General features: G+C 51.3%; 1 protein-coding gene across 3 annotated transcripts in view; it reads right to left on the bottom strand.

Moving 5' to 3' along the window:
* The window catches only part of PDIA5 (protein disulfide isomerase family A member 5), an 84,869-nt gene that overhangs the window by 18,457 nt on the left and 54,024 nt on the right, over positions 1-12,388 (bottom strand). For all 3 annotated transcript variants that reach the window (XM_036350192.1, XM_036350193.1, XM_036350194.1), the window contains 3 exons: positions 12,269-12,360; positions 12,104-12,175; positions 5,638-5,774 (listed from right to left, as the gene is read on the bottom strand). In XM_036350192.1, coding sequence (XP_036206085.1) covers positions 5,638-5,774; positions 12,104-12,175; positions 12,269-12,360 — 301 coding nt within the window. The remainder of the gene's footprint in view (positions 1-5,637; positions 5,775-12,103; positions 12,176-12,268; positions 12,361-12,388) is intronic.

The following is a 12,388-nucleotide window of genomic DNA, read 5'->3' as shown; positions in this document are numbered from 1 at the left end:
GCAGAGAACACCTGCAACATGGATAACAAATAAAGATTAATCGCCCTAACCACAGAGCTCTAGGTCAAGAAGAAAAACAAACAAACTACCCACTAGAAAAATGGGCAAAGGGTATGAACAGGTGGCTCGCAGGAGAAGTGAGGGAAGCTGATAATCACAAGAAAAGAGGCCCGACTTCCCTGGAGTCCAGGGAGCTTCGGGCAAGTGGCCCTTTTGCCCAGGTTGGCAGGGCTAGAAAAGGCCAACAGCATGCACGCTGGCAAAGGTGCAGGCTCTGTCACACACGGTCAGGGGTGTGACACCTTCCTGGAGGGCGAGGTGGCAGGATCTACTGGTATCAAAGCTCAGGCACACGTACCCCATGGCCCAGCAACGTCACAAATTTCAAGAATCAGTCATAAATATTTAGTCATATTTCCAAATACATATGTTTACACTTGTTCATTGCAATGCTTGAACAGCGAAAGGCTGGAGACAACCGTCTGTCATCAGGGGAATAGTTTGCAATTTACAGCATCTCTAAATGATAAAACGCTATTCAGTGGTTAAACGGATTGAGATAGATTTATATGCCCACACCTACGGTTACATGGGAAAATCTCTGAGACCTGCTGGTGAGTGAAAAAAAAGCAAGTCACAGAAAAATGGACGGGGAATGACCCTATTTACATAAAAAAAATAAGATCCACTATTTAGGGAAAAGCACAGAAGGAGAAAGATATAGCAACGGTTCACAGCACTCAGCCCGGGAAGGAAGATGGGGTGGGGAGCACTATGTTCTAATGTATCCCCTGAACCTTGCACTGCCAGTAATGAAAACATCATTAATATTATGCTTAAACTATTTGTGCAATTAAAAAAATAAAAGTGATTGCATGAAGGATTTTATGGCATGATAGTTATACAAAGCTCTACAGGTGCCAGAAAAGTCAATTTAACTGTATGTAAATATAATAAATAAAAGTTAAAGACAAGGGAAAAATAAAAGAAACTAGCAAGAATGATGCCAAAAAGAGAAATGCAGTTTCCTCTGAATCATGGGATCACAGGTTTGTTCTTCTTTTTTACCTTAGTCATTTATATTTCTCTATGCCTTCTAGATTTTCTACAAAGATCCCATATTACTTTGAGAATAAGATTGAAACAAAGAAACAAAGTCTGGATTCGGACAGGGACCAATGGACTGCCAGCTCCTGGAGGGCAGGCCGGGCGGGCACAGCACACACCTGCTGGTGGTGGGGTGGGGACCAGGGCAAAGCTGCTGGCTGGCCCCCAGGGTCCTGGGGAGGGGGCGGCAAGGGGGGGCTCTTGTTCCCCATTGGCTTCTTTTTTGGGGTCCCTGCTTGCCTCTCAGCACCCACAAGGGAGACAAGCCGCTCCCCAATGACACCCTTCCTGGGAAGTCTCACTTTGTTCCTTTTACCATCCCTACACATGGGCCGCTCATTAGGGCAGTGTTATCACAGCATCGAACCCTTCCCCGGCCTAAGACAGGGCTGGACTTACAGGGAGAGGGAGGAGCAGGTGGAGGTTATTGCAGTAAAACAGAAGGGACAAGAACAGAAGAGTGACAGCATATAATCTGATTTCTCCTCAGGAAGCTGCAAAAAGGAATGAAAGGCGCTCAGGAGGGGCAATGTCCTGCTGCCACGCCCCTTCCAGACTCCATCTTTGTCCTCTGTGGGACGGGAGAGCTGGGCCAGGGGCTGCAGCCCCCCCACCTCCCCCCGAGATGGATGACAAAGGAGGAAGCGCTGAGCAGGGGAGAGGCCCCCCCAAGGCTGGGGCCCAGGCTCAGGCCTCACTCTTCCTGGTGCACAGGCCCCTCTCAGAACCCACTGCCCACTCAGACTATTCTCCCCGAGGCCTGGCCGCTCCTGGAGGGCAGGGTCCACGGGGCAAACCCGCTTTAAAATTCAGTTTCCCTGCTGCCCCCTGTGACCTGGGCAGGACTGGAGCTAACTGTGGAGGGCCCGGCACTGTGGCCCAGCCTATGCTCATTTGCTCAGTGACAACTCAGACGTCAAATGCGAGGCTGCAGAAGAATCTGTGGGGTTTCCACCACTGCAGCTGGGGGAGAGCAGAAGGCAGGCGAGGGGGTGAGGGAGAGGCGGAGGGGGAGTAAGGGGCAGGAGATCTAGGAGAGAGATTGAAGAAGCAGGGCCAGTGGAATGTTTGATCATTACAACAGCCACGGCCGTGCCTGTCCTGCCAAGAACCTCGGAGTGCAGCTCAGCGGCACACACAGGCTCCAGGCAGAGAGCCCAGTGACTTGCCCTGGCACCCACAGGTGCGGGGAGCTTCCGCCTGGGGAAGGCACAGGTCAGGAGGAAGATGAAGACCCCGTCTCTCCTGGCCTTTCGAAGCTGGACCAGGAAAGGACACGTGGGGCACTTACTCTCCATGGAAACAGCCCAGCAGAGAGAGACCACGGCTCTGCCTGGCGTCGCTGTCAGGAGCAACGTTCATTTTCTTTCTGTACTTTCCTAGGCTAACCCTTGCTGACACATACATGCATTCCTTTGTAAATAGCAAAAAAACGCCATAAAAATTAATACAGCGTTTTGGTGTCAGCCCCATTATTGCAGTCTGTTGGGATCCTTTAAAATCTTGGTGCTAACTCACCCACCTAGAAACAAACCAAGGACATCTGGCAATCCCTCGTAGAATCTACGGTCTTCTATGTCGGCAGAGCCTACCTTGTTTTTCCAAGTCTCCAAATGGTCTGTCTCTAAACCAATCCCTCTTTGGCCTGGGACTGACACCTGCAATATTGTGATTTCCAGAATTCACCTTTTCTGTACTTGGGACACCTGGGACAGCACTGCCCATCTCTGGCCTCCTGGCATTTGTCCTTTCTCTGGGTTCCTCAAACACCCCCAAAACGGACCCCTGATCACTGCAGCAGCTGGTATGATACACAGCTGGGCCCCCAGGAGCGCTCTGCTCTCAGCTCACCCCTGGGCTCCGTGTTCTCTAAACCACATGTGCTCCATCTCAACCCAGGCTGCAGGCCGTGCTCCTAGACAGGGAAGGAGGACTGTGTAGAGAGATTATTATTTTTTTTAATATATTTTATTGATTTTTTACAGAGAGGAAGGGAGAGAGATAGAGAGTTAGAAACATCGATGAGAGAGGAACATCGATCAGCTGCCTCCTGCACATCTCCTACTGGGGATGTGCCCACAACCAAGGTACATGCCCTTGACCGGAATCGAACCTGGGACCTTTCAGTCCGCAAGCCGACGCTCTATCTACCGAGCCAAACCGGTTTCGGCAGAGAGATTATTTGATGCAGAGCCACTCCCATCTGATGTGAACTTAGACAAGCGGTTCATTAAGAAGCTTTACCTCCTGTTTTAGCCCTGAGCCCTCTCACTCTGCCAGCCCCCTGCCCCCCCTGCCCCCCCCCACACACGTGCAGAGACAGGCACTGACAGACACCTCATGGGGGAATGCAGGGTCCCCAGCTGGCAGACACCCACCAAGAGGAGCCTCTGACAGCTCCATTTGCTAAGTCTGAAATCAGAGCCCCTCAGCGGGGCTCTGCACAGAGCAGCGCATTCGTGGTAATATTCATTAGTAATGACGAATGGGAAAACAAAAGCTGCCATCTGGTTTCTAGTTCTCACTCTGATTTCTAATTTAGCTCCAGAACAACTTCGTTTGTTCGTTTTCTCATTCCTTAAGCCCTGACTCTATTCTGTGCCTATGGGTGACTTGGGTCGGAGGCAGGGGCAATGAGTGATGTCCTTCTGGTTCAGGAAGGGAACAGAACACATAAGGGGGAGGGAAGGGAAGGGACCCTACAGTCAGGCTCCTGGCCCCAAGACCCTATAAGCATCAGCTACTACAATGGATCCCTCACAACCTATAACTACAAAAAAACAACAGACAAAACAGATCTAGTTTGCAACCAGGGTTGTTAAAAAGAAAGTGCTTCTAACGTATCTGGTACATATTTTTGGATAATTTGCAGGACTCATAGAAGGGGACACCTACTCTTCACGCTGTGATCATAAACCACAAACCACTGCCCAAACCTGACGCAGGTCAGAAATTCCCAGGGGGACTGAACACAGCCAGCTTGCTTCTGCCTTTACTGCAGGGACAGGGATGCAGGCAGGATGATTTCAGCTCTAGCCCCCAGCTACAGGGACACATTCACGGAGGCCCCCAGCAGGGCTGGGGGTGACCTGCTCCTAAGGCCGCTAATCAGGAGACTTTTTGAAACAAAGTTTTTTTTGGTTTTTTGCATGTGTCAATTTTTTAGAAATCAAGAAGGAAAAGGGCCAAAGGGAATACTTTTCCTTTGGATTCTCTGAAGAATTTGACACATAAGAAAAAAGGAGTTGGGGAAATCCCCAGTAGTAATCCATGTATGAAAAATTCCCACATAACCACACCCATCAGGGGTCAGCAGTACAGGACTCACAGAACAGGAAACAATGTGTCACTTCTTTGTGTGTCAGTCTCCACATCTGTAAAATGGGGTTAATCATATTCACACTGTGGATAAGATAAAAGGAGCTGACCCTGCAGGAAGCCACTTTATCACCATAGAATGAAGCCCACTGTTATCATGAGGATTCCTATAACTAAGACGATAATAATATAGTCACTGAATATGGACTGGACAATTACGACACTGATTGGCAGTTATTTTTTGTTTTATTTTTCTCCTCCACAATCTCTTCTTCTCTATCATTGGGCCAAAGAACTGGTGAGAAGCTACAAAAGAAGAGCACCCACCACATATACACCCTGTGTCCTAGGGTGCCAATGACCTACCTTCTTCACCCATCAGGATGGGCCCGCCCTGAATGGGCCCACCCTCTCCCAGTACTACTCCCAGGAGCTCTGTGCCCCAGGCTGTCATCCCTTGCTCTCACACCATCCTTGCTCACTTTACAAGAGCAGCCTTCTCCCTCTTGGAAATGAATCACAACCAATCTCCATTCTTCATGGGCATGGGGAGGACACTGGCCTAGGAAAATCCTGAGCTATAGGCCTTCCATCCATATTGCAAACACATATTGCAACTTCATTTGTTCATGTTCTCCTTTGTTAAGCCCTTCCTCTATTCTATGCTCATGGGTGACTTGGGTTGGGGGCAGGGGCAATTTCCTTCCTTGACCCCCTGTGGCTGCTTCAGGCTGTGACTGGCCCCAGTGAAGCAGAAGGAAGGCATTCTAGATGCTGGGGGGTCTGAGGCTCTAGCCCTGGCCTCACTGTGCCCTCCCAGGTGCTGGGCAACATACGGCCCTCTTGAGGCCTCAGTTTCCCCACCTGTAAGATGAGGGGTGATTACTGTTCTAGGCAATATGTAATGGCCCTTCCGGTCCTAATTCCTCCAGTTCTGGGAAATCCATTTGCATTTCCTGATTCATGCTGACTTGGAGGAAGTGGCTCGGGTCTGCCAGGTGGAGCTGAGGGGCACGTGCAGCCCGACTGGGACTTGGGGGATGAAGGTGGGCTGCGTGCACCGTGAAGGCAGGGACCTCGCCTGGCACCAGAGCACCCCCGGCACCGAGGAGGCATCCGATAAGCAGGCGCTCAGTGGACTCTCATCCAAGAGCAGCGCCTCCTATGCTGAAGGGGGAAGGAGATGGTGGGGAGGAGCAAGGCTCCACTCACATGGGGCGTGGAACATGACGAGGACAGAGGAGTGCTCCTTCAGAAACTGGTCAAAGTCTTCGTCGGTCAGGTGATAAACGGAGCCGCCCTCATCTGCCCAGGGAGTCTCGGGGACCTGGGGCTGTGGCGGCTGCGGACTGGAAGACCAAAAACAGGCAGAGCTCAGAGCACGCCCTGGGGCCTGAGCAGCCCGTACAAAATCCAGCCCCTTGGCTCAGAGCCCCCCTGGCTCGGCCTGGCTGGCTGCAGGGCTCACCAGGAATGCCCCTGGTGGCGGAGCGGAGGGGTGAGTGGCCTGGCCCTGCCCACCTCCACTGTCCCCTTAAAGCCCCTCGGAAGTGCTTCGCTGATATCCCATCACGAATAGCGGGGTGCAGCGATAGCTCTCTAGGCAGCTCAGGAAATGTCGCTGCCTCCCCTGAATCTGGAGGTTTGTGAGCTTCTCAAGCTCTTTCAAACTTTCAGCAAACTGGCGAGAACAAATAGCACAGCAGAGTGGCCTTTGGAAAGCTTGCTGTCTAGCAGTGCCCCACCAGCAGGGACCCGGAGAGGGAAGACCATAGGGGAGGAGGGTGCACATGGGGCTGAGGAGGAAAGAGAGAGGCTGCCTCCTGGGTGACCAGTGTGGGAGGAGGTCATGGAAAGCAAGAGGGGGGCCAAGCGAACCGGGCTGGGGGTACCCTAAGTATGGCAGCATGTGGTACATCACAAAGCCTTCCGAGAGACCAGGCCAAGCTTATCTAGTTCTCCCTGAGGCAGAGCTGAAGCAGAAAGAGCCGCTTGGGGCGAGTCCACCATCGCTGCCTGCAAAACCTCGGAGCCCCCAGCCTCCGTGGAGCCCGCTTCCGCCCGCCCCGGGTAACTGCGTGCTGGTGTCCACATGGCCAGCTCTCTTCTCTCTGAGCGGGAGGCGCTCAGGTGCCCTCCGTGGCTGGTGACTAGAGCTCCCTGGTGCTTCACTGCCACAAGCACCTTAATTGCCGCTTTGAAAAAACCCATTAGGATGACAAATGTGAAAAGACAATCATTGTTTCCTGCATCTCAGAGCAGATAGTAGAAAAGTGTTAAGTTCCAGGGGCCGGGGCTGAGGATTTATGAGAGCAATGTGGTGGACACAACGGAATCCGCCACCTTACCCCACAGCAGGGCCTGGGTGTGACGCTACCTGCCCCCCTCTCGGAAGCCCTCCTGGTGCTTCTGACCAGGCCCCGCTGGCAGCCTCAGTCATCCTGTCCCAAGTAATGGGGAGCAGCAGGGAGATGGCAACCCACTCTCAGCTCTTGTGCATCCAACATCAAATGGGGCTGGTGGCAAAACCAAGCTTCAGAACGTCACCAGCCAGACAAAGGTCTCAGACCAACACAAAGAAACCTAAATTCCTATGCTTGGGATCAAAATACCAACCCCTCCAAACACACCACCAATTCCACTGCAGAGAATTTATCTTTACAATACACTGGCACGCAGTAAAATTATGTGCATTCAAAGGTATTCGTCATAGGCGACTTGTCATAGCAAAGACTGAAAATAGCCCAGTGTCATTGGTGGGAGATGGGTAGGTAGCCTGCAGTCGGTCCACCCGACAGAGGGCTGAGCAGGGCAAAAGACCAGGAAGCTGCTCCACTATTGTGGGCAGACTGCCAGGACACACCGAATAGGCCGTCCTATGCTAACAAAGCTGGGAGAGATTTAATAAATACTTATTCACATTTGCCTGTGTCTGCATAAAGAAACGAATCAAAGTTGCTACCTCTAGGGCAGTGATGGTGAACCTTTTGAGCTCGGCGTGTCAGCATTTTGAAAAACCCTAACTTAACTCTGGTGCCGTGTCACATATAGAAATTTTTGATACTTGCAACCATAGTAAAACTAAGATTTATATTTTTGATATTTATTTTATATATTTAAATGCCATTTAACAAAGAAAAATCAACCAAAAAAATGAGCTCGCGTGTCACCTCTGACACGCGTGTCATAGGTTCGCCATCACTGCTCTAGGAGGTAAGAGGGAGAAAACAAGTGAAAGCAAGACTTTTCAGTGTATAATTTTTAAGTATCTTTTAAAAATTAATTATATGAAAGGAATTAATATTAAAATAATGAAAATCCAGCAAAGCCTACACATTGAATGGAGAAGCCATGGCTTAGCAGCAGAAGCATATGCAAACGCCTGAGAAACTTCTAGTTAAACATGGCAGAGAACACACTCCCAAACCACTAAAATAACAGTACAGTTTGTTATTGTTGCTGTTGTTGTATGAACCCACAGGAGCACAAAGAAGGCAGCCGTGAAGAGAGAAAAAAAGGACAGTGCCATTTTAGAAGTTAGAAAAATGACTTAGCCAAACTGAGGGCAGAATCCTGTTGTGGGTGCAGAGGGTACAGGACGGGGAGGGGGGCAAGAGGATGCAGGAACCACACTGATGTGCAAAACTCCAGTGGACTCAGAGGCACCACCCCCTTGAAGGGGGGCTGAAAACAGGAGGCAGCTGAAAGCTTGAGCAGCCAGGCCCTATCCTGCCCCTGCTCTAGCAGCCAGGTGCACCCCCCGCCCCGCTCCCACCCAGCACACAGCAGGAAGCTTATTCTCTGGAGAGGAGGGCAGAGTTGGGCACAGTGGTGAGACTTACTGGGAAGAGGGGGATTGAGTATAGGTCTGAGGTCAAACACTATTCCTGAATTACGCTTTTTACTGTCTGTCTCCTTGGAGACTGGGGCTCCTGCTCCCTCTTATCTCTGTACCCCTGCACCTAACACACAGCAGATTTGCTTTTTGAGTAAATGATGGAACGGGAGAAGATTGGTTAAAGGACCCGGAGAAGACCTGGGGAACACAACAACTACCTTTGAATATTTCCAACTGCATCAGAAAAAGAAATTAAGGTTTATTCTCCATGGCCCCGAAAAGGAGAACCAACACCAACAAATGGAAGCCCCAGCGAAAGAACTGCAGCTCAACAGAAGACAGAACCTTCTATCCGGGAAAGAGAGCTGATCGGGGGTCAGAGGACCTGGGCTGGAGTCCTATTTCCTCCACTCTAACTCTAGGGGCTCAAGCAACCAACTTGACTTAAAACATCAAAAGACAGCCCAGCCGGTGTGGCTCAATGGTTGAGTGTCGACTCATGAACCAGGAAGTCACCGTTTGACTCCTGGTCAGGGCACATGCAGGGGTTTCTGGGCTTGATTCCCAGTAAGGGGCGTGGAGGAAGCAGCTGATCAATGATTCTCTCTCGTCATTGATCCTTCTCTCTCTCTCTCCCTCTTCCTTCCTCTCTGAAATCAATAAAAATATATGTATTTTAAAAAACTTCTACAAGACAGTATATATGTGGGTTATCTACTCCTCAGGTACATCTAGACAGATAATGGATGTGAGACAGCACTTTGTAAATTTACAAAGTATGACCCAAATGTTCCTAGATGCTCATAACCTCAATCATAAGAATCCTTCAAACAGGAATGGACAGCTTCAAAATGAGCCACAGCCCTGCTCTCCGGGGTGTTTGTGGGGCTGAGGTGACTACATTGATCCTAGAGGTGATGCGGACATTTAAGGGAACTGCTGGGGCAGACTCACTGACACTGACACTCCCTTCCGATCCTGAGACTGGGTTCCCTGGGTGGTTCGCACAGATCCTTGCCTGAGGCAAGTGCCTGAGCCTTGGAAGAGGAGATATAAGTCTAAGCCTCGTAAGAAACTCTGCGCTTGTTTTCAGCTCTCTCTGGTGAGTACAAAAAATAAACAGGCAGAAATGGATGGCTAGGCCAAAGGGATTGCCACTTCCGCATACGCCACCTACCGAGCCCTGCGCTTTGGCATGAAATCTGCAGAGGGGCCTGAGAAACAAGCTGTCAGGAGCCCAGAGGGCCCAGCGGCCATCGCCAATGCATCTACCCCACAGCCCTGGCACGCTGGACACCGGGACTCCCTGCCCAGCCTCACACTGTGCCCACCCACCAGCGACACTGGTTAGAGGGCAGGATCTGGGCTCTTCTCCCTGAGCTTCTGAAAGTCATCCAGAGAATTAGCCAGGCTGGACCCACCCTCATCCTCTCCACACTGGGCTGCCATCGCGGTGAGCCATGGAGAGGCCCAGGGAAGCAGAAGAGGTGGGTCACTGCTACCCACCAGGATTTGAGGGGAAATCTGGTAAAGACTTAAAATACCGGTCCTCAGAGCTGGGTATATGTGTGTGTGTGTGTTGGAGGGGGGAATCTAGAAGGAAACTCACCAAAATATCAGAACACATCTCATTATCTTCGGGAAGTGTGTGTGGGGGGAGGGGGGCTTTTTTTGTTGTCGTTTAACTATATTTTTAAGTTTTTCTAGAACAATATATCTCATTTCAATAGCCTTAAAATCTAATTTTAAAAGAGTTTTAAACAATTAAGCCAATTGGCAGCACAGTGGCATTGCTAGTTCTTGCTGGGGGGTGAGGTGAGGCAGCTCACTGGGGTCTTTCCGGAGGTTGCCTCCTTGCCCACTGTGCCGGGGGAGTGGGCTGCGTGTGTCCCCGGACACAGTGAACAAGTGGCTGGACATCTCTGGAGGGGTTGCCAGGGAGACCCAGATGCTACCTGCCTGGAGTTATCCCACCAACCTGGAGACCCAGGGTGAACCGGAAGCTGCTAACAAGGTGGGTGAGGAGAGGGAGGCATCCACCCAGGACACAGACCTGGAGGCAGCCCTGGGGTTCGGGCTCGAGCCGCGATCGGTGAGAAGCTGGGTGGGCAGCGTGCAGGCAGCAGGGGTGGGGACAGAGTGGCAGGCCCCAGGAGGAGATAATAACCTGCCTCAGAAACGCCACGGATATGCTGCCCTTGTCTATGGTTAGCAATTCTCAGTATGTTTTTTTAAAAAAACCAAACCTATCCTTTCAAAAAGACATGAGTCTATTTTGAAACCAGAAAAGGTTAGAGAAAGGGAGGGAAGCAGACAGATTTTTATGCTCTGGTGACAAATGAGACTGTTATTTGCCGAAACCTCCCAAAGCAGAGCGATACGCCTGGCTGCAGGAGCGGGCATGGCTGTTATCGAGTGAAAAAGGAAGATGGGGGCAGCGAAGGCCCAGGTTGAGACAATGAACATGTGTAATGGGCAGCTGCCTTCCTGGGCAGGGGCTGGAAATGAGGTGACAGATGGGGAGAGAGATAGGAAATGCTCCAAGAAATCAAAGACCCTGCATAAACACGATGCTATCGCTGTGTTTCATCTCCCCGGTCCCTGGGCACCGACAGAGGACTCAGAGTTTCGACTTTTAGAATCTAATCGTTTGTTTCTTGTGGGGTTTTTCTTTGGTACAACATTCATCCTCTTCTTCCTTTCTGAAAGTACTCGTTTTCCACCTCCACATTTTGGTAACTATTCTTTAAGCCTGGGCCCCTCGGGTAATGATGTCAACACATAATCCAACAGGCTGGCAACGGGGGAGGGGCCAACCAGAACTCCCGAAGTGGGAGCTGCTACAAAATGGTGGTGATGGTGGGAGCTGCAGCTGGGTGGGCCCTGGCCCTGCAGCTTATCAGCTGCAGAAGCTAGGACAAGCTTCTTGACCACTGTGCTCAGTTACCTCATTCATACAAGGGTAACAGCCATAGTTTCCTTTCAGGGCTGTTCTGAGAAGAGAATCCACCTAAAGTGCTTAGAACAGTGTCAGCCACAAAGTGGAGCCCCCAAAATGTTAGCTGTGATTATGCAAAAATGACCACACAGCGGTTGTGACTGGTAAGTGCAAACGGATGCCCGGCCAAGCACGAAGCAAGCAGGTGAGTGCTCAGCTGGGCCGGCCTGGAGGCTTCTAGGAGAGGTGGCCCCACCCCAGCTCCCCATCCACACACAGTCAGGGTTCACCCATCACGCCAAAGTCAACGCTGAGCACGAGGGGCCTTCGGGTGAGGGGGTGCTTTGGGGTATTCAGGGCCTAATCACATTACTCAACGGGGCCCACACGGCTGCGAAGAAGCAGTGTCTGTGGGGAGTGCGGGGTGAACAGCCAAGCGCTCTGCACACCTACGTCATCAGAACATTTCCAGGAGCTGCACAGCTCCTAATATGGTGCTATGTTTGAAATAAGCACGCAAACGACAATTCTATTTTCAGAGAGACCTCCAGTGACAGGTCTCAAACCTGGCATCTGGCGAGAAACACGTCTATCCACGAGACCGATAGTACAAGGGAAAAAACTATCTGAAATGCGATCATCACAGCCAAAGTCACACCAAATCCTCCCAACTCCTGCATCCTAAACTCAGAGCCGCCCACCCTCCCACGGAGATGCAACTCAGAAACAGCTGTGTGGGCAGCCTAACAGGTCCTTCCCTTTCCTCACCCTCGTCCTCAAACCGCAGCCAGAGCCCTAGGACCAGGGACCACCCTGGGGCCTGGCAGAGGCCCCTCTCTCTGGGCACCAGCTCCCCCGCTGCTGCGCCCCGACCCCCGCCTGCAGGTAAATGCCCAACTTACTTCTTCAGCCACTCCACAATATCCTCGGCGCTAGACCCGTAGTTTTCATACTGGAACAGAAACCGTCCTTTCCTGTAAAACGTGGAAAGACAATGTGGGCTCAAACCGGGGATGCAAATGCCATCGTGGAGGCGGCGGGCATCCGCAGGGAGGGAGGGGACTTACTCGAAGTAGCAGATGGTGGGGTAGCCCCGCACGTTGTACTCCTCCTTGATGTTTTCAAATTCCGAGGGGTAGATGTTCATCCCGGCCAGCACCTCGGATGGAAGGGAGAGCAACCTGTCC

Source organism: Myotis myotis, unplaced genomic scaffold, assembly GCF_014108235.1.
Source record: "Myotis myotis isolate mMyoMyo1 unplaced genomic scaffold, mMyoMyo1.p scaffold_m19_p_2, whole genome shotgun sequence".
Taxonomy (NCBI): domain Eukaryota; kingdom Metazoa; phylum Chordata; class Mammalia; order Chiroptera; family Vespertilionidae; genus Myotis; species Myotis myotis.
The sequence above is the reverse complement of the archived record's forward strand: the minus strand, read 5'-3'. Positions and strand labels throughout refer to the sequence as shown.